General features: G+C 40.2%; 1 protein-coding gene across 1 annotated transcript in view; it reads left to right on the top strand.

Annotated features, from left to right (window-relative positions):
• LOC139219209 (collagen alpha-2(I) chain) overlaps positions 1-26,185 on the top strand; it is an 83,720-nt gene that overhangs the window by 41,761 nt on the left and 15,774 nt on the right. The window contains exons 7-35 of the mRNA XM_070851015.1: positions 6,043-6,726; positions 8,645-8,764; positions 10,130-10,160; positions 10,263-10,323; positions 10,483-10,536; positions 12,493-12,600; positions 12,729-12,782; positions 13,813-13,858; positions 14,128-14,172; positions 14,758-14,811; positions 15,299-15,343; positions 15,428-15,481; positions 15,829-15,873; positions 15,980-16,033; positions 16,134-16,178; positions 16,983-17,036; positions 17,460-17,504; positions 17,590-17,643; positions 18,493-18,600; positions 18,830-18,883; positions 19,537-19,598; positions 19,720-19,764; positions 20,121-20,166; positions 21,865-21,909; positions 23,182-23,235; positions 23,559-23,612; positions 23,733-23,786; positions 24,775-24,833; positions 25,098-25,151. Of these exons, the coding sequence (XP_070707116.1) occupies positions 6,043-6,726; positions 8,645-8,764; positions 10,130-10,160; positions 10,263-10,323; positions 10,483-10,536; positions 12,493-12,600; positions 12,729-12,782; positions 13,813-13,858; positions 14,128-14,172; positions 14,758-14,811; positions 15,299-15,343; positions 15,428-15,481; positions 15,829-15,873; positions 15,980-16,033; positions 16,134-16,178; positions 16,983-17,036; positions 17,460-17,504; positions 17,590-17,643; positions 18,493-18,600; positions 18,830-18,883; positions 19,537-19,598; positions 19,720-19,764; positions 20,121-20,166; positions 21,865-21,909; positions 23,182-23,235; positions 23,559-23,612; positions 23,733-23,786; positions 24,775-24,833; positions 25,098-25,151 (2,288 nt within the window). The remainder of the gene's footprint in view (positions 1-6,042; positions 6,727-8,644; positions 8,765-10,129; positions 10,161-10,262; positions 10,324-10,482; positions 10,537-12,492; positions 12,601-12,728; positions 12,783-13,812; positions 13,859-14,127; positions 14,173-14,757; positions 14,812-15,298; positions 15,344-15,427; positions 15,482-15,828; positions 15,874-15,979; positions 16,034-16,133; positions 16,179-16,982; positions 17,037-17,459; positions 17,505-17,589; positions 17,644-18,492; positions 18,601-18,829; positions 18,884-19,536; positions 19,599-19,719; positions 19,765-20,120; positions 20,167-21,864; positions 21,910-23,181; positions 23,236-23,558; positions 23,613-23,732; positions 23,787-24,774; positions 24,834-25,097; positions 25,152-26,185) is intronic.

The raw sequence follows: 26,185 nt of genomic DNA, 5'->3' as shown, positions 1-26,185 counted from the left end.
ATCTGCACAAACACGCAGTGATACCGTAACCGAGGCAATAACAAAATGAGGTCATGTGACAGTGTGATGGATTAAAACGTTTCAGGTCCCTGCAAGTTGGACCAGTGGCTGCCTTGAAGTGTAAAAGCTCATTGGATTAAAACACGCTGAAACCCTTTATGGCCTAAATATTAAATATATTAGCTAAAATATTTTCTATTATGTGATATGTGCATGATGATTTAGATCAAGTCAACAATTTGTTGCCTTTTCACAACTAGGGCTACACAGATGATTCTTAATCATCATAATTATTTATTAATATATCAATTTATTTATTTTAATAAATTGTTTAGTCTTTTACATTTTAGAAAATGATAATCTTTTTTTATAGAGGATACTTGCTTATACTGCTGTTGTTGATCAATTGATCAACTAATAGATTCATTTCAGCACTAATGGCTTCAGTCATCTCCTTCTACAGCCCTCCTACAGTATCCATTATGAATGAAGTTAGCTTCCAGATGTAATTGATGCTCATATTGAACAAATTTTCAGAAGTTGTATCGCAGATACACTTTTTTTTTTTAAATTCAGTAGAGCTCAGCATGCTGTGCTACAAAAGTAGACTAAAGTTAGTTTGCTGCAGCGAACAGTATGACAGTGTTGGATGACATCACACCATAACTGCGTGATGAATGGGTTAACTGTCAGTCCATGTAGCTTCTGTTTACAGCATTCATTTTTATAATGCAGCAGTGTAAACAAAGTATCACTAAAGTTGTTTTTATTTCTTCATTTCTCAACCTCATGTCCAATGATTAGCAGTTTCTGCACCAAAATAATTGCAACTATACCCATATGATGTTTCTTAGAACAACTCTATACTAGATGGCCACTTTAACATTATACATACATTATACATATACATTATGATTGTTAAACATGGCTCCCCTCTTCGGGGGCCACTTTCCACCAAATGTTTTAATCTGGCAGCAGGTATCTGCTCCCATTAGAGCATTAGTTTGGTGGAACCCTAATGTGGGGCGATGAAGGCCTGGGTCATGGTTCAGTTCATCCCAAAGATGTCACATGGGGTTGAGGTCAGGACTCTGTGCAGGCCAAGCAAGTTGGCATGATGCAAGACCGTGAAAGCTTTCAGTGCAATTACAAAAATCAAGAGTTATCATCTGACAGGAGCATTAAGGAAACATTGTGGCTTGTAAAATGATTCTGTCTGCTCATTAGCCTGCAGCCATGCATACTGACACAGACTGAACCACTTGATACTCTGACTGTCTTTTGTTCAACTATGGATTGGGGTGGTCCAAAACCTGACCTGTGCCTGTGCCCACACTGTGTTGTTAGGATACATGAACAAACAAGGCATGAACAAACACATTCATTGGGCACAGTGCCTTTGCTTGCTTCAGGCTGCTACCACAGAAGAAAGAGGAACAAAGCGAGTGTAAACATTGTCTTGGCACATGCTAAAGGTTTGAATAGCTGCTTAGATAGATATTTTTTTGACAAGATAACTACCCATATGCATGCTATGTAGCGTCTGCAGGACAGATATCTTTAAAGTTGTTGAACTTTAAACTGAGTGACCATATGGATCTTTTACTGATTTAGTTTGACATTGTCAGACCTTCACAGTAAGTCTGAGGTGTCATGTAATTAACACGGTGATCAAGATCATAATTAGGATACAGATTAAATCAGTACTTAGCTGAAATATCAGTGGCTAACCATCAACCATCAACCATTTCAAGCACCTCTTAAGTGCTTGAACTTGTGTGATAGGGGACTACAGCTTAGTAACAGTCTACCCACACAGACCCTGTAGCTACATTGAAAGCATCGGCACTCCTGATGTGTACCTCCTCAAAAATGTAACCACATGCCATAGCCACAGCTACTACAGAGATATCACAGAGAAATCACAAAGGGAACAGTAATTGGTCAGCTGGCTGCTTGTGTTTTTTCCAATAAGTTTATGATGCCTAAAAGAAAGATTCAGTAATAAAGTATGCTGGCACTTTCAGTTTGCATAATGCAATCCTATAGCATCTTTCATTAGAACCTTTCCTACCTGTTAAATACTTCCATGCCCCCGATTTGTGTGTGTGTGTGTGTGTGTAAAATTGTTGACCTGCACAAGATCATCGCCAGATAATGTACTGCATACCCACCTAATGCTGTGCTTTACTTTGACAATAACCATTAGGGCTGGGTACTGCAATTGGATATGTTTAAGGTATTGACCAAAATAACTCAGTACCAAGTTGTATCGTAACGCCTTACAGTCAAACAATACCTGTATTTGATCATTTTTGTCCATAGATCTAGAAAAAAAAGACTATTTGTTTGACTTTTGTCACACCACAATCACTCTTTGACTTAATTTGACCTGAGATTGCCCCACTACCACAGCAGCTACAACCCATTCAGTCTATGCACGAGCACTACACCCCTGTGGGGTAAGATGAAAATAAATGCATAAAATGCTGAAGAATTATCTCAGGAAAATCTGGGAATATGAGTAACACGATAAAGCACCTCAATATGCATGGAGAAAATGTATTGAATGAAGTACTGTATTGTTATCAATATCACTCTAAGGGTACTGATATTGGTACTGATTATTGGATTTTTTTTTAGATGATATGCAGCCCTATCAACCATACTGTTTCACCTTTGTCCACTTGTCCCTGTCCAAGCCAACCAACCTGTGCCAGTATGCCCAGCTGACGTGATTGACCCTGCATGCCTGCATTCATAGTCTGTATTGGGACTCAAAGAGAGATTGGTTATGAGCTTGTAGTCAAATATGTCTGTAGTGAGTCACCACCTTGTTTTGGCTGAGTCTGTGCTGTAAAGTTCACTTTTCCCTTTTTCTCCCCTCAGACAGGTACATTAAACACAGAGACTGCAACATACACAGTGAACCATAAGAGGAGAACTTCCCTAAAATACAGTATTATACTTTGGTATTTCATGGAATATGTCTTTCTTTGGTGAAGAGTGTTTGACAGCAATCGGCTCCTGACTGACTGGCCAATGTGTCATAGTACTCCAACTAAGTATGGCCTGGGCTGGCGTTCATGGGGATATCTCACAGACTGGTGGGGAGATAAGCTCAGAGGACGGTGTTGACCAGAGGAGATCTAGTGTCAGCTTATCGACCAGGGCTGGCTGCCTGCAGAGGTCTGGAATAGGAGGGAGAGAAAGGGCCTTTGTTTTCAGTTGGGGCGCCGTGTTTGGTCTCTTGCCTATCTCAGCCCTTCAGTAGCCCTCGTTATACTTTGCCAGCCCTCCACCACGGGCTGGGTTTCACTGCAGATACAGTATTTAAGACTGACTATTGTTCTGATATTTCAGATCTGTTGAATGAAAGCCAGCTTCAACTGATAATTTCTGGGTAGTGTTTGGGCATACCTTCCTGTCTGATAATACAATCAGAGCATGCTCAATTGATTTTGCCAGAACAAATGCCTGTAACCAAATAGGAAACCTGAGATGCCCTCCTTAATGATTGAACAAACTCGTGAAATGTGTATGGTAACATTTTATTCTTCATGTTTGATACCCACCCCTTTAGTTATCAAAGACTGATGGAAAAGTCAAACTTTACCATTTTAACCATGCTGACATCTGTCAAAAGCACAAATGTATTTTACTTGTAATTAAAGATTGTTTTGACTGCAATTCAGTGGTTTTGCTCTCAAATACATTTTCGGATTGCGATGTGGAAAGTTTTGTTATCAATTTCTGTCCCAGTCTTCAAACCTCAAAGCCAATAAATCACATGTTGAGTGAGGTAGGAGAGAAGGTTGGCAGCATTAATGAGTGGCTGAAAAACATCTGCATGCCATTTAAGAAAACTGGTTCCGGTTCTTGTTCAAAATTCAGGGTCTCCTTGTCACCATATAGTATATTAGTATATATTTCTTTCACTTTCTATGTATAATCTCATAAAACAAGACTAGGGGTCCACAGCTATGCTTAACGGTTCTGGGAGGCTGTACTTGACCTAAATGCTATCGTCAGGATGCTAACATGCTTACAGTGACATGATAACCATCTTAGTTCAGCTTGTTAGCATGCTAACCTTTGCTCATTAGCACTAAAGTTGTCATTAGTTTTGCAGGTATTTGGTCATAAGCCAAAGCACAACTGGATAAATTTAACTCTTGATCTGATGACGGCAGAGATCTGTCACCATGGATGTGTGCACCAAATTTGTTGGCAATCCATGTCATAGTTGTTGAAATATTTCAGTCTGGGCCAAAGTGTACATTTTTCACAGATGTGCCATAACAAGTAATTAATAGGGCCTCTAGCAACATGATAGTCACCTTCTGATCCACCTTAAAGAAAGAAAGTAGTACAACTGTGGAAAACGAACAACATTTTACCGGTTTGGTCTAAACTAAAGGTTCTTTACTAGTAATTATTCCTGCTTGCACTAAGTATAGTAATGGAATAACAATGTGATTATTGTGACTGTGGCACTGTATCATATTTTGATGACAGGGTGCAAAAGTTTAACCACTGAAGTTCAGGAAGATAAAAGTGGGGAAAATAACAAGACAAGAACAGTGCGGTGCCTTATTTCACCTGTATAAGCTTATGTGTTCGCAAAGTCTCAAACTCTGCTCTGATCTGAGGAATACATCTTTGAACATGCACACTCCTGCTTCCCTCTGCTCCTCATGTCCTCCTGCTCTCCATATGCCTCCCAGCTCCACTTATGTGCTCTCCATTTCAGCCCATTAGGGTCATCAAACAAAATTTACAGCCCTTTGGTCCCTTCCCATGAAAGGCCTCTCTCACTGCGCCACTGTTCCCTGAGGCCCAACGTTCTGGTGTGTGTGCGTGTAATGCAATATGTCTAGCAAGTGAAAATGCCCGGGTCATAGCGTTTTGCGTGTTGTTAATTTGCGTCACCTCTGAATACCACATAACTTTAAACTGCTGTTTGTTTTTTAAGATTTGTTTTTAAGTGGCTCAGACTCATGAGTCAGTAATAATAAGTTCACATTTTGACAGATGATGTTATTAACTAAACTGATTTACAATGAGAACAGTCAGAATAGTTTTATCATAAGTCTGTTTTGACTGCATCTATGATTCTGCTTTCTTGCTGTAGAGAGAAGTAGTTTTCAAGATATAAAGTCAAAGACAGGTGTTTTATCAGAGAAGCCTGGGACCACAAAAGTAATATAATTACAAATGTGGGTGTGAAACCTTACCAATGATGATGAATGTCAAAGATCAAACAGAGGCTCCAGCAGTTTGTAGATTAGCAACAGTAAACATATTTACAGTGGTTTGGCTCCAGCTGGCAACTCAGAGAACCAGTTAATTGACACATTTAAGTGTTTTGGAAAGATATGAGACAAAATCAATAGTGATGTGCAGTTTTTGATGACAAATGGGTGAAGGGTAACTGTCTCTTGAAAAGAGGATGAGAAACTAATGGGCTTGAAGGCGGAAGAAATAATGCCAGATGTGTGTGATAAGTTAATGACAGTTTTCAAGAAGAGAAGATGGCCGGCAACAGTGTTTTTTTCTGAGGGTTATATTCAATAGTTTTTGTCTTTTAAGTAGGAATAATGTCATTACAGCATCAGATTTTCTTGTTTACATAATGGCTGTTCATTCTTTGTCAAAAAAAAGGAGATTTAACATACTTTGTGTGTAGGGATGAGATGGTAATGCTACCATATTCGGAAAAGTAATGTGAAGCTCAGATTCTTTCTTCTACTTTTAAATTCTGAAATGGTCCCCCAGATTGTTTGTGATTCACTCAGGTCCGTACTCTCACTCAAGTATTATTCATTTTCATTTGTTTTGTCTGAGTGGAGCAATTGTAAGGAAATTACAAACTGGAATGAGTTGAAGATTATGTGACTAATCTTTATTTCCCCTTAGACAGACTCTCAGACACAATAAGGCATCTGACATCTAGCTGTTGTTATCAAACATCACACAAACCAGAAAACCGCTCTTGGTATATCTGAAAGTCTGTTCTATTCTTGTTTTGTCTCTCAACAGAATATGTTTCTGCGAAGAGGGAGCTCCCGAGGGGACGGGACAGTGCCTTCAGGATCCAATCGGAAAGGGTCAGTAGATCGTGGAGATGTCTTTGTGGTGGATGAGGACACTGACTTGTTGGATCCAATCTTCCAAAACGGCGGACAAGTCAACCCTCAATGGAAGCCTTCCAGAAACGGACTTAAGGGAAGCCAGAAGGGGAAGCCTGAACTGTCATCCAAACTATTGGAGGAGAACATTACCACAGACAAAAAGGCTGACTCCAGTGGGAGGACTTCATCGCTCTTCCCTGGAAAACCCTCCGATGATATCATTGACCTAGATATCGTAGGTGCCACCAAGAAACCCCCACTGGGATTACCTGTACTTCCCAAGATCCCTTCAGATCCCAGAACGTCCACAGACTCTAACAAACTAAAGGAGGAGACAGATGACGGATCTTGGTCGGTCTCACCTACACCTTATGTCATCAGCTCTGGTCCATCTCCTAAGCCAGTTGTGGAGGAGGGGAGACCCATCACCACTGATCATGGAGCCGAGCGCAACAGTAAAAAGCCAGACAAGGAGCAACCTGGCATTGTGACCATTGTATCCAGAGACAGAGACCTAGTCCTGGGTTCAGATGGCAAAAAATACCGGCTCCAGAGAGGACCACCAGGCCGAATGGGTCCCCCAGGGCAAGAAGTGAGTGGTCTTATGGTCTTTTTGTTCTCACGCTACTGAATGTATCCAAGTGTAAGAAAATAAGAGGTCCTCTTTAAGTTGCTCTGCTTGATGTAAACTACTCAGTGAGAAATTAATGTTTTTGTAGCAGTTTTTTTGAACATTGACTACAAAGTCCCACAAAGACTACAAGAGATGTCTCCCACTGATTTAACAGTACATTTGATGTATCATATCAGAGCAGATCTGCTTTGTCGGATGAGATAAAAATGTTAGGACAAGCCTTGTAAGTGAAGAAAGTGTGACGTCTGTTTGTGCTGTACAGCTTACAAGAACTGTTCTCCATCAGCTGCCATCTGAATCTGATCAGGGAAGGTTACACTGCTCAAACATATGTTGATCCACATGTCTTTGATGCTGCGATCTGAACACTAAGTCTAAAAAGGTTTGTCATAGCATTACTCAGGGTGAGAATCCCATCCTCTGGCTGCCAAGGCGTCTGATTGGTGCCAAGGAGTAAATTCATGTCATCCTATCCAATGGAAAGGCTTACATGGTGTAAGAGGTGGGCCATCACAGGCACTCCGGGGCAGACAGAACCAGAACCAGACTGCACATCTGGTCACGTCTGGGCTGCTCTCTGGAGTCACGCTGCCATAAAATCCACAGGATCACTCAGCACCATTACTGAGATTGAAGACGGCTGTAGGGAACACGAAGGAAGACGTCCTGTTGGCTTGGAATACAGTCTGTGTGTCTTCTCGTGCGCTGGATCTCCGATTTTGAATGCTTAGCTTTTTGTAGTACTTGTTAGCCTGAAGCATTAGCCTCTACAAGTATTTATTGAGCCACATTTAATACTGTAGTAAAAATGTGGCTACTATGGAATGGCCACAGAAAATACTGCTGTTGGCTTTTGGCTGGCAGGTGCATTAAAATAGTATAACAAGACACCTGAAGCAAACAGTTTAACCACTGTTGCATTAATGCACAGGTGCATTAAATTGCAAAGATGATGAAGATGCCTGTCATATTTGCACATCAGGACACCTTGTCGTGAAGTATGGCTTACTAATTTCAGTTATGCAGTGTACTTCCTATGTGAGCACAATACATAAACTTTCAACTTTCAAACTGGTAATAAACCAGTTTACGCGAAAAATCTAGATCCCACTACAAGTTTCACTTAAAAAGCCACAGTGCATGCAGGATCCACACAGTTCCGAGCAGCTTAAACATACAATTACTATATATATCCCAATACCCTCTAAGCCATAAAATCGTGGTGTTTTATTGCCACTCAAGATGGACCAAGACCTTAAATCGAGTCCTACTTTTCATCAGGCAGTGAAACAGGCCACAGTCTTGGAGGTTTTACTGGTACTTTCCTTTTCTCTCAGGTCACTGTTTTTTGCCTCCAAGGAGTGTTAAAGATGCGGAACAGTTTTACAGTTTGAGCAGTGGTTTACTCGTGATGTGTCTGAAGTAGTTGATAAATACCCTTTTGTATCTTGGAGGCTGTTTTATTGAGGGCTGTCGCTGTTTTCGCAGGGCTGTGCTGGTGAGCCTGGCTTTCCTGGGTTTAAAGGTGATATGGTAAGAGAAGCTTGTTTACGACTATGATGATGTGTGAAGTTATTCTACTTGACTCGTCAGGATTTAAGTGCACCTATGTTCAGTGCAACTCTGAAACCACATCCAATATCTTGTTTTAAAGCTCAGTTTCATCTAAGACATTTTAATATCTTTTGGTATAAACTTCTGACCTTTCCTACATTAGGTCCACATGTTGATTAGCTCTGCCGGAGCCCCAATGCTGCATCAGATCACTTCTGTGGTGTAATGTTAAAAAACAAGGCTGTGCTATGATTCCATACTGTATTCCATATAAATTGATTTGTCTTGCATAAATGTACACTTACTTTCTCATCTCTCTAAGGGTAAAATGGGTCCTGAAGGGAATCCAGGAAAAAAGGGGGAGTCAGGACCTCCAGGACCTCCAGGTTTACCAACCCTCTACCTGTGGAAGAACACAGCGGAGGAATGGGCTGCCTTTCAGGTAAGACAGTATCCACAAAGCACTCCTTTTATTTTCCCTCTGCTGAAACAGATACTCTCTTATCTCATGTCTAAATTTCTCTCTCTACATGGGGTCAGTCCACTTTCATAACTAATTCAATTAACACGCCTACTTTCTATGGTTTTGATGACCACTAGCTCTTATTACAGTATGGATAAAATGTTTCCAGGCAGGCGGTCTTGTCCATCTTCTTGCAACCTCCACCTCTGAACTTAACCCTACAGATCGTAGGGTTAAGAAACAGATCTTCTAAGCGGTCTGATTCCCACAGGCAGCTTATATAATAATGAGACCAAAGCTTCATCTGTACCTCCACGATATTTTACAATTTAACAGTAAACATCTGATAATTTATGCCCATAAATATTGGTCATAAACATAGCTAGTTGTAGAAATAGCTGTCTGAACCTGTCAGTGGCAAAAACAAGAACTTTTAGTGTAAGTACTTTGATCGTGCGCAGTTGCCCCAGGGGACTCAGCCATTGCAGCCAGTTCGCAGCGTGTTTGTGGCTGCTGGCCGAGGAGATTACCATTTGAAACCAAATTATGTAAAACAAAATAGGGCTCATAACATCTGAGAAGTTACCAGCAACTCTGAAGAAAAAACAGCTGTTTCTTTGATGTATGCTAACAAGATATAACATTTAGATAAGATCTTTTTGGAGTTGTTGGATGATGTTTCCCCAAGCCTGTGTTTTTTGTGCTAAACTAGGTGAAATATATCTCGGACTGATCTCAGTCTTTAATGCAGTGATAAAAGTATCTTTACATCTAAGTCCTGGCAAGCCAGCACATTTCCTAGTTTCCCTTTAAACATCTTTCCAGTTGAAGTCCCCAGACAAGCTGACTTTTCCTTGCTCTTTTCACCCTAAGCCCTTGAGTAATTCATTGTCAGAACCCAAAAGACACACTGGACATCAAATATCTTCTGAGGCTAAGCCATTTTACCCAGACACATAAGATGTAAAACCTTTGACCCTACAGTCATGATGCGTGCAAGCTGATGCTCCGTCCTCATCTGTTTAATCTCTCTGCTGTGGCCACAGCTGTATGTTGTAGAATACACCCATCCATATGTCAGCATGATGGAGAACTGCAGTCTGACAGAAATAGAAGTCTGTTAGTAGTTTGTGAAAGCCATTTGTTACTGTATACGCTTTGAACTTTATGCGGACAACCTACAGAGGTCATTCACATACGTCCATTCATTCTTAATTAGGGTCTGTGATAAGGCAAAGAAACATTTATAACTACAGAGGCTTTGGAGTTCGAGAGGAGATGATGGAGTTCATTTTAAGTTATGTGTTCACAAACTTATCCCGTGTGTTTCCATTGTTCCTGTAGCAAACCAATTTCTACCAGTTACTTCGTGCTGGTTGGCCTGTAAGTATGCTGTGACAGTTAATATCCTTTCTTTGTTGGGATTCGGTCATTCTATTAATTCCTATTGACCTGAGGCTGGTTTCTTCTTTGTGAGCTTGCAGAGTAAAGAAGGCCCTGCAGGACCACCTGGAGAGATGGGCAGGCCCGGCATGCAGGTAAGAGAATGGACTGCATTCAATTATATATTCTTCAATTCAATGATAATAATAATAATAATACATCCAGTTGATGAAGCTGACATTTGGAATATTCCCTCTATGTTGATTAATTCTAAATTTGTGAATGTTTATATTTTTCCTCATCCTCCCTCTCAGGGGCCACCTGGTGAACCTGGGGAGCGAGGACCACCAGCGATGCCAGGAGAGATGGTAGGCACCCAAACCACCACTTCCTGATCCAAAGTCACTTTATCAGTGTGTCACAGGTTTAATGAGAGGCCTTCCAAACAAGGCAGGGCAAACTCATATGTTCCTTGTGTAAATACCCCCATGACTTTTCATTTTTCTTTCAAATGTCTTAAAAATGTTCTAACTCTTCATTCATGTTTAATGATGCTTACAATTAATGTAATGTAATACTCAAAATAAGAGTTTTTATGGCCACTACTGCAAATGGAAATATTGCAGATATTTTGGGCATAATTTTATGCTCATTTCCCCTCAATAAACATATATTGGTGTCATTTTAAAGTTTAGGATATTGATCAAAGTTTGAACTGTAATTTGTGTGGGAGGGAACAGTGACTGTTCATACAGTAAAACATGAGGTGGTAAAAATCGACCCATCGGTGGATCTAGTTCAGTTTAACAGTTGGATATTAAGTTAAGTGTAACATAACTGGTGGAGCAGCGTGAGTGTGGTTAAAGGGAGTGGGTGTTTGGAAACGCTCTGCACATGAAACTCCCCATGATGTAACCATTCTCATATTGAGAAAATAAGCAATGAAAGTATTTTTATTGCTAAATTAAGATGTTCCATATTTTTTTCTAAATTTGATTACACTGAGGCGTAGTTGTTCTACTTTTCTCATTCTATCTTGTTGTATGTCACATGTTTCACATTCTCTCTCTGGCACATGTTTGGGTGAACAGCTTGTAAAAGGTAAAGGTAAATTCAACTTTGTTACGTCCATCTCAAATTACACAAACATGGAGACTGTGAGCCTGTTACCATATGTTGCGTGAGGTCTCAGCTGGGTAATGAGTCAGTACCGAGGACCAAACAGTGTGGTTTGGGGTAGTTGGAAACACTCAGCCGCCCATACAACAGCCTTTGTTGTCTGCTCTGTTTAGGTCCTGTGTGGAAGAGAATATAGATCTACTGTGTTCGTGTTTGAGTCACTGTGCAACCTAAACAAATGGAAGCCTATTTTTGTTTAAGGTGATGTCACCAACAAGATGGCCTCTGGTTATTTCTCCACATTGTCTTTCAGCACAGATGCATCCATGGTGTATACATATATGCATGCGATCGTTTGTTGGGTTGTGTGATGCATGTGTGGTCCAGACCGACTGGTTTCCAACATGAGGTTCTGCATCCCCCTGAAGTGGTCACAAGATCAGGGTTACATACAGTATATTTCTTTTACAGCTATGCTCCTTCCAAGCAGCTTCCGGGTGTGTACAGATTCAACGATTAGTCAAGTAATCATCAACAATTTTAATGATATTAATTAATTATTCAAGTCATTTTGTCAATGTCAAACCATTTAGTTACAGCTTCCCAAATTTTAGCATTTGCTGCTTTTGTTAAATATCTTTGCAAATTGAACGTATTTAGGCTTTTTATCATTGATGTTACAAAAGAAGCACTCTAGCAAGTGAAAATAAAGTGTGTAAGCGTGTAGCCGGATGTTCCTGAAAAAGAGTTGCATTGCTCTAAGTGAAACAATCCTATTAAAACAAAAGTTAAAACACCTAAATCACTCATCATGCCAGTCTCCACATGTACACTGTATCCATCATCCTTCGCAGTTTAAGGTATTATATTACCCCCTGCCAGCACAGGTGGTTTAGTCATTCTCTGTGACTATGTACGTGTTTCCCACCTGTCTCCAGGCAGAGTTATTGCTGGCCACAGTCTTCTAGTCAGTGTGTTGTTATTCAGCTGATGCCTTGTCCATTTGATGAATGGCTCCACTGAGTGGTGGAGAGGGTCGGTGTCTTCACAGTACAAACGTATTATTTATTATGCAGCTTTCACAGCGTGAAGCTCACTGCCACTGTAGAGTTTTTATCTTGCAAAGATATCGTAACTATTTACTAAAAGGTTGCTTAAAAAAAATAAATAAATAGTCAGAGATGCTGTTTTATATTGTCTGATAGGGTGAGCGGGGTCACAGGGGCCCTCCAGGACGAGCTGGGTACCCAGGGAGAGACGGAAAAAATGGAGAAGATGGTCAGCCAGGGTCACCTGGTGCTCCTGGATCACAGGTAGGCACATGTTGTACAGTAAACAGTTAAACAGCACACAAATGGTACACTTAGAGCATGAGTGCCTTATAGGAGGTAAATTATGTCTTTTTTATTGCTGACATTTTCCACCGTGTCTCTGACATTAGGGCCCGTGGGGATACAGGGGAGAACGAGGGTCCAAAGGGGAAAAAGGTGATGAGGTGAGGAATGAATCAGCACAGCTGCTTTTGTAAGGAAAACTAGTCAGTTTACGTTTTAGATTTACTGTTGGTGAAACTGGAGCCAAGAAGGTATAAATGTACTCCATTCAGCTTGAGCTCATGATCGTTATCCTTCCGCTGTATTTCAGAAGTGTAGCACTTCACATTTTTGCTGGTAAGTGTTACTTACAGTAGCTGTTCCTTTTAACCAAAGCGTTTTCAACCTACTGGTCTAATCAGGCCTGGGCATCATTGGAAGTTGTTTTTTGATACCAGTGCCAATAGATTACTTGAGTTTAGGTACAAAAACCAAAATGGATGAAATGTCTTGGATGAAATATATAAAAAAATGTTATTAACATTTTTTCCACAGGACCATTTTTTTTTTCATTTAACAAAAAAAGCAAAAGTTATCAAATGTTCTGTGCTGTCAAAACACTCATTTTGATGTAAATTAGTATCTGATCAAAGAAGAAGAAAAGATTATGAAGGAGTTTCCATAATTAGTCCTATGGACACAGGTGCCTATTTACACATTAAGCAGCTTTTAAGCCACATTAGCATTCATTCGAAGCCATGTTTATGGCCTGATGGTGAACGTAATACTAAGTCCGTTATTCATTCTTCTTTTAGCTCTGGTTTTGGTCTCCACCAGCTCCTGAGGGATAACTCTGTCACTTTAGCTGCTAGGTGTACAGATTTAGCGATACTATATGAGTGGTAAAATGACACTATGAAAAGTGGTGAAAATTAACTGGCAGGCTGGAAAAGAGAGCGCTGAAGGATGCTATAATGCTCTATATAGCTGAGCAGAGCTGCTGAAAATGAAGCCCCTGTGGGTTCATCTATATGAGTTACACTGACAAGTAGCAATCTGATCCACTGTTGTTATAAAAAATGTAGCCTCTTTAAATCCAGCTCTCAAAATGCATTGCTTATGTGAAAATGATTGACATCCATGTATGCAGGATAAAACAGGAAAGAAAGGTCTTATATTCTGCAGATGATATTATTTTCTTTACCTCTTCAGGGTCTTATTGGCCTCATGGGTCCAAGAGGGGAAACTGGCGAACCTGGTGAGAAGGTACTCATTGGTGCAATTTAATTATCAACCATGCTGAGTATTTAAAATAGAAATTGAACTTTTCAAACAAACTAAAGCTTTTTCTTACATGACAGACGCAAAACGCCACACAACATTAAGTAAAGAACTCTTAGTGGTTTGTTTTTATGAGGTATGAAGATGGAGTAAAACAGAGCAGTCTGCCTGTAGCTCTTATGACATCTCTTTGTGAACAATGGGATACACTGTAATGATCTTGGACTATGTTTCTTCTTTCTTTAGGGCTCAACTGGTGTACCGGGTCCACCTGGTCCTGTCGGACCACCAGTGAGTTGTACCATGTACCCTCCCTATTTAGTTCCTTAGAATTTCAGCAGTGATTTTACATTATATTTATAACCCTTGGGGAAAAAGTAGGTGGTTCATAAGCCATGAGCATTTCTCCTTTAGCTGTGACATTAAGCTGCTTACACATTATTAAAAACAAAATGACATGTACAATCTGCTGGAGATGGCAGCACATCACAGGATCACTTTAAAACAATAGGGATGAGAGTAACAGCTGTCCTTATGCAACACATTTCTTTCACATCCAACTGGTGTAAAATGAGAGGAACAAAACAAACAATCAGCTTTTGTGAAAGGAAGACATGCGCTTCTGAATCCGCTTTAATCCCTAATCCAGTCCCTCTTTGAACTTCGAGTTCCAAGCAGCGAGGCGCTGACTCCCATTTTCTCTTCTCTATTCTCGAGTTTACTTTGATTCTACTTGGCATGAAGTCAGAATCACTGCCTTATAGTATTAGTACATGCACTCCTCACTTTGAATACAGTATACAGAATCCTTTTCTATGTATTTTAAATGATATATTGTTGTCAAGTTGGCATTAAATGCTTGAATGTTCTCTGCAGGGGCCTCAGGGGATCCGAGGTGGCACTGGGCCAGAGGGGCCGTCTGGGCCTGATGTGAGTGATGTGCTGTCCAACTTTAGTTGCTCGAGAAGCTTTTTGAACTAAGCCTTCTGTTCCTTATCTATTACTGCATTACATTTAGAGGATATTTAAATATAGGTGATGCTTTACATTTAGAGGATAATTAAATGTAAAGTTAGTTAAACAAAAAAATGAAATTCCTGTCATGAAATAATCATCCCATAGCAACTGAAACAAGTGATATTTGTGCCAAAGCCTTCAATGTTTGGCATTTTTTCCTTCAAATAGCTTGTTTTAAAGTCCATTTTGAGACCAATTGTCTTGTGAATGAAAGCAAAGAGTGAGCTGCTGTATACAGGCATGTATATGACAAGCAATTAGTGTCTGATTATTTTCTTTTTTGGGTGAATTGTCCCTTTAAAATGAACACATGGTTGTATTCAATGTGAGAGAATCTGAATTGACGCACAATGTGTGGGACAGTGAATCATTCATGCTGTTATGAACTTGCTGTTACCAGGGGGAGACTGGGCTGGATGGCCCTCCTGGCCTGCCGGGGCTGACGGTAATCACACAGATGACATCACAAAATATTTGTCTGTTTGTGCCAATTTTGGATATGAGTATAATATCTGTGTATGTATTACAGGGCGCTCCAGGTTTCACAGGGCAAGTTGGTGCTCAAGGAGTTAATGGCTCAAGGGTAAGATTTTACTGCAACAAGATAAAGGTTTTCCCCCCCGAGGGCTGTGATTAATGATCCCTTTAATTTTCAGTGATTCAGTTGTTTGTTGGTATGATGTGGCATTCCCAACTTGCTTTTTGGTCCAACCAACATAGCCAAACCCCAAAGATTCAGATTATAGTGATATAAAACATAAAAAAGCAGCTATATCTCACAGTGGAACCAGAGGACGCTTCTGCATGATAAATAAAATGATTAATGAACTATAATGTTATTTGCTTCATGCCTGTAAAACTTCCTAGAGTGTCCAAACTTGGTTGTCAGGTTAGTGCTTTTGTGTATAAATTGTTTATTATTCCTTTCAGGGGGACATGGGACCTGCTGGCAGTGTCGGCCCCATAGGCCCACAGGTATACATTTTGTTTAGCTGTGTATGCTGTGGTTACTCAGCTTGCTGGAAATGTTTAGACATTGTGTATGGCATAAAATGTGTTACCTTCCTTTTCTTTGGACTAGGGGCCTCCAGGTTTAGAGGGACAGATGGGACCACCTGGACTCAGAGGACCCCAAGTGAGTACAGTTCAAGGCAAAACTGCTAATGGAGACTTGTCAGGGTGCTGCTTCATTCAGTTTGCAGCAGGGGTTCAAATCAATCTGTTTGTCTTAACAGGGACATCCAGGACTGACTGGTGTTCCTGGACCTAAAGGAGATCCTGTAAGTTTGTTCTCATTTTGTTACCTTTTTTTTTCTTCTTTTGTTTCCTACACCAAACCTCAAATAAGTACACAGGAGTATGTATTTATATTTAATGACTGAGGAGAACTTCACATAGCATAAAGCTACTGAGACAGATACATTCAATTTATTTCATTATTATAAAATACAGGCAAGGAGTCAAATAGGAATCAAAACAATTGACCTTTGGAAAGTGAATCAAGTTTAGATGATCTCTGCTGTAATGTCAGACAGACGTTACGTAAGAGATAAGGGAATCCAGTTCTCTGGTTCTCAGATTCCATCTTAGGGTTTAGGCCCAAGAAGCTCTCATGTGAAGTGTCCTGGTTCACCATTTTAAGCAGGTTTACATGAGCTCTGAAGAAGTGAAATAAAAATGGGTATATTTGTAATTTATATTTGAAATATGGCCTCATGCATGACTATGAAATGTGAAGTTCAGTGAATCATCACGTGGGGCCAGTAGACAGTAGTCAGGCTAGCAAAGTTTCATTCAGAAATCCAGTGATAAGTACAAGGGACAAGAAACGGGGTCAAAATAATCTATCTTACTCTCATGGTCAGTGTCATAGTAGTGGGAGAGAGCATAATGTTCTTTATGCTCCTCAAGTGAGGTTTAAGTTTCAGCATAAATATGTGTTATATACAAATATAACAAATAAAATAATATATGATATTTACAGTTTTCTTTTTTATTTGTGGCTCATGTTGTTGCAGACAATACAGTCTTTTATCCCTGTTTACCCTTCTGTGTTGTTTCTTCTCTTTTTGTTTTCATATCAGGGGCCTGTGGGGCCCATGGGTGCCCGGGGGGATCCCGGCTTTGAGGGGCCCATGGTGAGTTGCACTCTCAAGGGTATTACATCATCACATCACAGCCAAACACATGTAGGTGTGCATGTTGCACGAACAGACTAGATGGAGAGATAGAGTTACGAGTAGCTGTGAATGTTGGATTCAGCCCCCTTGTTATCTGCAGGGTTTGAGTGATGCTGCAACGTTTGTCCCTACAGCAGTTACTAGAACTTTGATTGCACACTTACAGACTGTAAATATATTTACACACTGATGTGTACAAGCAGTCAATCACAGCACACTGCAGCCTCACACTGCCATCTACTGGCCGTAGTCAGTGGAGTCATGACATGATTCTGTGAGACAATTAGGCCACCATGCTTCTTATTTACTCTCTCTCTAGCCTCAGTAGTCATTAAACCTTCTATTTATTCTCTATTTCAATCTCCTATTATTTTTTTACAGGGTGCACCAGGGAGACAGGGTCATAAGGGTTTTTCCGGGGCAGCGGTAGGTGCTCACTATAGATCACAAATGGAATTACTGCAAAACATTAGTGGCTGAACGTCCCTTTTTACCATTTTCTTTCTTACAGGGTAACAGGGGACCAGATGGGGACAAGGGGCATCCAGGACCTAAAGGCGACAAAGTAGGAGCCAGTAACTTTCTCTTTAGTAACACTGAAAGAAAGAAATGATGAACTTATTGTTCCGCTCTCATACTGTAAATAGTGTATGAAGCTGCAGCCATTTATTTAGCTTGGCACAAAGACTGGAAACATGATGGAAACGGCTGGCCTGGCTCTGTCCAAAGCTAACCAAGTCCACCCACTAGAATATTTTCATATTCTTGCATGAGGCCTATCTCTTTGTGAGATGTTCCAAGTCAGATTCGTCAGACTTTCTTAAATGCACAAGCTTGCTGTGAATCACTCATTTCAGCGTGATCAGTGCCACCTCCCCGTGAGGATGTGCACATTTGTGAGATGTCATTTCATTCACAAAAAGGAAAAGTCACCAAAAGAAGAATTTCACACTGCTGGTAATTAGCAACAAATGTAGTAGTGTAGTGTGAGTATAGACTTATTAGATTACCTAAAACAGTTAGAAAGCATTAACACAAGAGCTGCCAACAGCGCGTTAGGAGAGTATAATAGAGAGGATAGTTTAACATGAGGTTAGAAACTCAGAACTAGCTGATGTGACACTGCCGGGTGATGCTGGACAGTGAACTGTGTAAAGATCCTGAGGCAGCTGAGAGGGAGAGACTTTAGAAGTTGCCAATAAAATCTAAACAAGCTTGTCAGTAAATTGGTAGCCATGATGATGTTCTGCTGAACAGAATATTAATTTGTTTCTGTTTAGCCATATTGATATTATAACTAAACTCCAGGGTCAGATTAAGACACCATAAGTTCAGGAGTGAGTGTGAGGGGAAAAAGTCCAAGTATGAGAAAGGTCTGTACCTTTTCACATGTTTCTTCCTGTGTTTTTCTCAGGGTGTTCAAGGGGCAACAGGTATCAGGGGTCCTCAGGGAGAGAGGGGCTCCACCGGCTTCCCAGGTTTCCCAGGCACCAAGGGCCAGCTTGGCCCCAAAGGCACTGAGGTATGATGTACAGCACTGTAGCCAGCCACCATCTTGTTGTAACACTGGACTACATTAGTAGCTGTGTCCAGTGGATATTTCTCCTTCTGGTTGAGCTCCAACTTGTTGCTTGTTTTAAATTTGCACAATGTAGCATAGTGTTTTCAGCATCATATTATATTACGTACTTGGAGAAAGGTGAAGGGGAAAAAGGAGTTAAGCTTGACTGATTTTATGTTTTTTCATTCAGGGCACAAATGGAGAAACTGGCCCTCAGGGAAAACAGGGCAGCCGTGGGTTGAAGGTCAGTGATTATTTGTGTGTCTGAACACCAAGAAATGCTGGATGACATCATATGTTGATCCAAACGTCACATTTAACTGTGAAACATTAGAGCTTTCAGCGGCCCCCTGCATGTAAATTAAATTTAACAATCCAATATTGTACGTTGACAGCAATAACATGAATTCAACACACTTGTGACTAGTTCTGCACATACAGTAGTCATCCCATAGAAATATGTAGTGTGTGTGTGTGTGTAGTGTTTTAAATGACTCCAGGGATGGCAGGTGTCTCCAAACTGTTTTTGGTCATCCATTGTGAGGGGTTGTAGATTCCTACAGTGTAGTGTCAGTTGAAGTGGACAGGGGTATGAAGAAATGACCTTTTCTGGCTTCTGTTGTGAAAGTTTTTTTGTTGGCGAGTGAAGCACAGGAGAAAACCGCTGACCAGCTTTCTTTAATCAGGTATAGTTACTGATGGGAGCATATATGGCTCAGCATAATGGACTCTGTGGGTCTCTAACTGCACTATGCACAGTTTTACAGAGAGAGATGATGACATTTAAGCCATTTTAAGAATTAAAATCAGGACAACACACAACACAAAGATAAATGATGGCCATCTTCAGGATATTGATGTTCAGCCACAGTCACTAACATTTGAACTTCCTTGAAGGGGAACAGGGGACCAGATGGACGTAACGGCAAACCCGGACCCAGAGGAAACAAGGTATTACAGTAAAATTGAAACAATAGATGAATAGCGAATAGTTAAGCTTTAAGTAACTGTTGTGTGCGTTGCCTTGTATTACTTGGTTACTTGGTGGTGACGGCGTCTTCTGTCTTTACTTTTCCCCAGGGTCGGACTGGACAGAAGGGCCACGCTGGCCAACCGGGTCCTTCGGTAAACTTAAAGCCTGTCAGAGATTATGAGAAAAGTAGTCGACCATGAATTCTTTAGAGCTCTGGTCATATGTTCAAAATGGAATTAGATGGTCTTGAATTTGAATTGATGAGGTCTTTTATTTTAACATGTGCATCCCTAATACTTGATTTTTTCCCCCCACTCATGATTATTCTGATTATTTGATGGCTTACAAACCTTAAACCTCTATACTCACCTGTAATACTGACCTGCAGAGACAAAAGACCTAAGTAATGTTTCAATGTTTTACACTGCTGAAAGAGTTCTACAGGATAAACAGTTTGCATGTGTGTGTTTGTGTGTGTCTGTGTGTGTTTTTCCTTTGTCCCTGTCAGGGTTTGCCAGGGCCACCTGGACCAGAGGGAGCAGAAGGAAAGCCTGGTACACAGGTTCCCATTCTCTATCATATTTCAATTCCACCACCTGTAAATGCTGTGTGTGTATGTGTGTCTTTGGGTCCTCTACTCCCTGCATTTTTTATTCTCTGAATATATTTTTCAATAATTATGTGGACTTATTACACACACACATCTCATCACCCATGTTGGTTTTAGTCCCAATTCTGTGTCCTCTAGAGGGTAAAATTGGTGATGAGTATAGAGTGCAAGAGACACCTCACTGCACATCATCAGACATTTCACTTTTTTAAAGAAAAACGCTTCTGTGAATACTAGATTTTATGGCTGTTGGATGGAAGCTTAAGAGAGTGACATACTGACAGGCTGCTACTATGGGAATGTCCTCAAACTGTCAAAGCAGACTTCCAAGTTGAGTTGAGGATACTCGTAATGTAATGTAGTAACTGTTGGTTCAGCACCAGGAGGCAGTCTTCTACAGTACAGTTGACTGAGGTGAGCACAGTCAACTCTACAGTAAGTGGTGCAGAGTTCATGCTGTATAATAATAATAATAGTAATGATAATAATTTAGTAATCGATACATAATGCTAAGTAATTCAGAAGAAAAAGGACTTTCTGCTTTTTTGTTTTATATCATTTTGGGCTGTTGATCGAACAAAACAAGCACTTTGAAGACGTCACCTCAGCCTCTCTGAACTTGTGATTGAATTTTCTGTCATTAATTATTTAATTATAGAAAATATTCAACAAATGAATCAATGCTACGTTAGGATAGCTCAGTTTCATTTATATAAAGAACGTGTCTTGATCTTAAGAAAATGTGCAGAAAATGAAAAGTTATAATGAAATTAATTAATTGAAATTAATGATTTGACATTTTGGAAAATATGCTTTCTTGCTGAGATGATCGATACCAGTCTCATATTCAGTAGAAATGAAGCTACAGCCACCAGCCAGTTAGCTTCAAGTTCACGGTCCTTGTGTTCCTTGAGCACAACATTGACAGAAAGGCAGTCATTCGCAATAAAGTTCTTAGCTCCCAGACTCTTAACTTCCAGCAAAGCTCATTACAGTGCAGAAGTTAGAATATCGGAATAAAATGTCATGTATAAAATGCTACTGTGGTAGAGAAGTATATGATATAGTATGAAGTTATGTATATTACAGATTGTAAAGCCCTGGTGCAAATTGTGATGTGTGATATTAGCCTATATAAATGTAGATATAATATATATAATTGACAACACTTTCCTGTACCACAGGGAGTAGAAACGCTCTGCAGCTCAGTCTTGGTAACATGCTGTGTACTTTTCACCACACTCTTTCCCTAACCTTAATCAGGTGGTTCTCGTTGCCTTTCGTTGCCATATTGCAAGTATTCTTCAACATGTAAGAACATAATTGACGAGGGGGAGAGTAAGCTACTGTATACTAATCATCTTGTGGCTGTAGCTTCATAGTTACTGAGTTAATATAAGCCTGTATATGATATAATATAAGCCATTGCTCTTCACATCTTACTCTTGCCAAGAAAGCAAATCAACATATTTCCCAAAATGTGGAACTTAATTTTTAAGATTACATTGACTTGATACAATAGTGATTCATGTTCATAATTAAATTCATTAAAGTGATGGTATCTACTATTTGCACTCTGAATGACCTCTGCTGTTGGACGAAATTGCATTGTTGGTATTTTTTCTGTCTCTCTGTGTTTCAGGGTCCCTCAGGTGCAGCTGGCAGCGCTGGCAGTAAAGGGCTGACGGTAAGACTGTTAGCCTCAGAATGACCTCCACTGCTCATGACATCATCCCTCCAGGTTGGCTTTTTGGCTCTTTGCCACGAGCTGCAGGGCTCAGCAGAGTAAAAACACATTATTACAGTTTTACAAGACAGCCCAGGATTGCATATGGAGGAATTTATTGATTTGTGAGCAGGCAAACACAACCACGCACAAAAAGTTTTAACGGGCAAGAACAGAACCTGCTACCAGCCTGTTAAAGATATCAGGTGTGTTCACTAACAGTGCCTGGGGCTGATCAGAGCTCGTGTAAGCACGTGTTTTGTATGAAGTATAGACACACTTTTAACATTGCACCCATATGTAATTGTTGAACGTGTCATTCCAAAATGATTAATCTGCTGCTATATCAGCCTCCACTCATCTGGGAAGGATTTCTACCAGATTTTGGAGCCTGCCTGCAGGGATTTGCTCCCGTTACAGCATTATTGCGGTCCAACACTGATGGTAGCTGATAAGGTCTGGCTCACAGTCTGTGTTGGTGTAGGATGGGGTTGAGGTCTGGGCTCTGTGCAGGCCAGTTCACCAAACTGGGAAAACCATTCCTTTATGCTCGTGGCTTTGTGTGCAGGGGGAAAGTCATGTTGAAAACTCTCCAAACTCTTGCTACAAAGTTGGAGGCACTCTTTTGTCTAAAATGTCATTATATAATGTAGCGTTAAGATCTTTCTTTAATGTAATTATGTGGTCCAAACCATGAAAAACAGCCCCAGACCAAATGTTGAAGCAACTTATCAGCTTTCAGTGCATAGGGATTTATTTTAGAATTGTTAATGTCCCATAAAAACTTGATTTACTACTAAGAACTCCAGATGTACTGCTGCTTGGTAACATATTTTGTGTTCCCAAATTACAGTCACCACATTATTAATTGCTCACATTAACAAAGACAAATGTAGCCTGTTAAAGTCTTAAATTAAACTCTTAATCACCAATTTGTTGTTATAGTGACATTTAGGTAGCAGCCATGAATCCCACCAAATGAAAGGGCCAAGAAACAATTAAATGGCAGATTAAGCAGCTATTATTAAAATACTGAATCAACTAATTTAAGCCGATAATTTAACAGCTCAGTGCGCAGTCTGTTAATTGCTAGAAATAAATGACACTTTAGCATTTTTGGTCGGCTTCGCAACTCTCAGAATGTTCTTTCTCATGCAGCTGTGTCCCTTTTTACTTCTTGTGGCATTTACTTGTTTCTTAGTAAACGTTTAATTAGTTCTGCTACTTTTCCAGGGTTTTCAAGGAATTGCCGGAGACAGAGGAGCAGATGGCCCACCAGGCTCTTCGGTATGCTTTATCATTCTCTGGTTGTTTCATTTGGAGGGCAGAGGACTTGGAAGACCGTAACAACTGTGTGAAACTGAGATTTTTTTTCTGAGATGAGACAGCCAGGTCAGATTATATGAAGCGTACGTAACATAACAGGCTATGAAACGTTTAAGCCAACAGGGTTTTGTTTAGAGTTTGTGTTTGTGTGTGTGTGCATGTGCCTTGTGTTTGGGGTGATGTAATGTCTACGCAGCCCTGCCAATCTGATTGGCTGAACAGATAAACAGGTGGTATCGATTGGCACTTTAAACCTTTGGTGACAGGAAGCTTTTATCTGACAGGGGCCACCAGGGAAACCAGGACCTCCAGGATCACCAGGACCCCCAGGAGACAAGGTGAGTCCACAGGCACAAACGGTCCAGTCCAGTTACATCAACACACACGCAGATATCTGCTTTACGTGTGTTTTGTCATTATGCGTTATGTAGATATGTGTTTTGTTTGTGTATTCTCAGGGTTTCACAGGGAAGCCAGGCATGGAGGGACCTCAGGGCCCAGTAGGCATGTATGTAAGTGATTCTTCAGCAGGGCAGATACAAGGAATGCACCTGTGCTACCTTTATACCACAGCATAAACATAATGTCTGCAGAATCTACAGTACATGAACAGTATTTTGTAACATTGCACATTAAGACTTTTGAGACTGCACAGATTTTTACCTGTCTTGTACATGCTCAGCAGTCGTTACAAAATATACAAAATAATGATAGTCATTATGTTAATGTCAGTAATTAAGAAGCTTGTACCAAGATTTTTCTGAAGGAGGTTTGTTATTTTTAGTAAACACGAAAGAATGGGCTCACCGGATAGAATTAGGTTCAGGCATAACATTTTTGGTTTTTTCCAATATTCACAAAAATAATAATTTTCTAAAAGGAGCAGTAGATTTATTTTATGTCCTTACACGATGGATTTTTGGATGTCTTGACTGCATGAAAAGGACTAGTAATTTCTTCCAGTAATAGATGGGAAAGAGGAAATTGGACTTGATTGAGTTCATCTACATGTAGTAGATGAACTTGTGATTATGCACTAGAGACCTTTTAAGTTATAAAAAGTTATTAAAATTGTTACTTTTCAACTGCCTCCTTGCATTTGAAGTTATAGCCAGCAGTGTTAGGCTTTCTTATGGGGAAGAATTGTGATCTAAGTAACTTTGACAGAGAATTTTTGATGACAGACGGGGTGGTCCGACTATTAATGACTGACTCGTTAATGAAGTGGTTAGTCTACAGCAGAAAACTGAAGCTACAGTGGATACATGCTCACCAAAAATAAACAATTCAGATTCTTACCCATGCTTTGGATTTAAAACGCCAATCAATTATGGTATTTTAAAAGGGGAAATGATGAGCCCTACACATAGTTTGTAAGATGTGTCACAGATATGGATCACTACAGTTTTCTGACACATTTTGTGTGTTGCTGGATGAGCATGTGTGATGTTAACAGATGATAAATACAATTCTCCCATCTGTTACTCCTTCTACCATCAGGGTATCCAAGGGAGCATGGGCATGCGTGGGCCTCCAGGGTTCATAGGAGAAAGGGTAAGGTCATCTTTTTCTCACCTATCTAAAATGTAAAATGCCTTGTAAAGGTGAGCTTTTTTGACTGGAAGAAAGGAACAGTAGGCTGAAGACTGAAAAACCATTTTAGAGGGTAAAATTATCTGTCAATCGGAAGAGGGAAATTTATATTCATACATTTTCACCGACATTTTTGACAATGTCGGTGAGTGCAGACTTGAGACGTACTGTTAAAATCTTTGTACAACTAAGGTGAACAATAATAATCTCTACTTTTTCCTCTGTGCCAGGGTGAGCCAGGTTTACGAGGTTTACCTGGGCCTGTCGGGAAGCCAGGACCTCCCGTAAGTGTAGTTTATTTTTGCTTTTTATGTCCGATCTTCCAACTTCTGGGAACTGTGAGGGGTATATGAGAGATTTGATTATGAGCAGATATGATGGGGTCACACCAAAGAGGGTTTGGTAAATAAAATTAAACTGGTGAAGTGTTGAGCTGGTGTGCAGAGACTGTTTATGGAGGCGAACAGGTCGCAGTGATTGATTATGTTGTGTTGTGTGTTGAGTGGAATGGCCCGTCCACCTGACAGAAGACAGATAAATTGCCCCAGTCACTTCACTCTAGACTGTCCCCTGCAATCCAGAGTGCCATGTGACAAAGCAGCTTTTATTTTCAGCCCTGTTTTACTGTACGTTTTATGGAAGTAGTGCAGAAAAACCTGTGCTGACTGATCGTCAGAAGTTTTGCAATCTCTAGTAAAAATTACTAGTAAGCATGATCTTGTTAATCTTGTTAGAGACATTTGGTTATGTGTGACTATGGTTTCAACAGTGTATCAGTAACTTTATTGGTCTGTGTAGCGAATGCATCAAAGAACATGCAGAATAGGTTGAAATACTGTATAATGAGTAAAAACTATGTCTTAGAATATTTAATAATCTCCAAATTGACTTGTCTTGTTAAACAATCTGTCAAATTCAAGAGGAATGATATCCTTCAAGGTGTCCACAATCTTGCATTATCCCATACATGTCATCCAGTCCAATGTGCTATATGGTAGTGAAGTATGGAGTCCACTCGGTCGCCAAACCTGTAACCGCTGGGACAAACATCCAACATAATCTTTACATGCAGAATTCTGCAGATGCCTTGTACACATACAGAGAAAGCAGAATTGGACAAAAACGATGGAAAGAAAATGACTAAAAGCCAAACCAGACTAGTGTCATCTGTTCCTAAACAGAGATTATGATTTAGCAGATTATCTCTCTACTGTCTGAGATAGAAAGCAGAGACTGATTCTAACCAAGTACAGGCTCAGTGACCACAAACTGAATATTGTAAAAAGAAGACACAAAGACAGAATATGTGGTCACTGTT

The sequence above is a fragment of the Pempheris klunzingeri genome, chromosome 19 (assembly GCF_042242105.1).
Source record: "Pempheris klunzingeri isolate RE-2024b chromosome 19, fPemKlu1.hap1, whole genome shotgun sequence".
Classification (NCBI taxonomy): domain Eukaryota; kingdom Metazoa; phylum Chordata; class Actinopteri; order Acropomatiformes; family Pempheridae; genus Pempheris; species Pempheris klunzingeri.
This window is presented reverse-complemented; position numbering and strand designations above follow the sequence as displayed.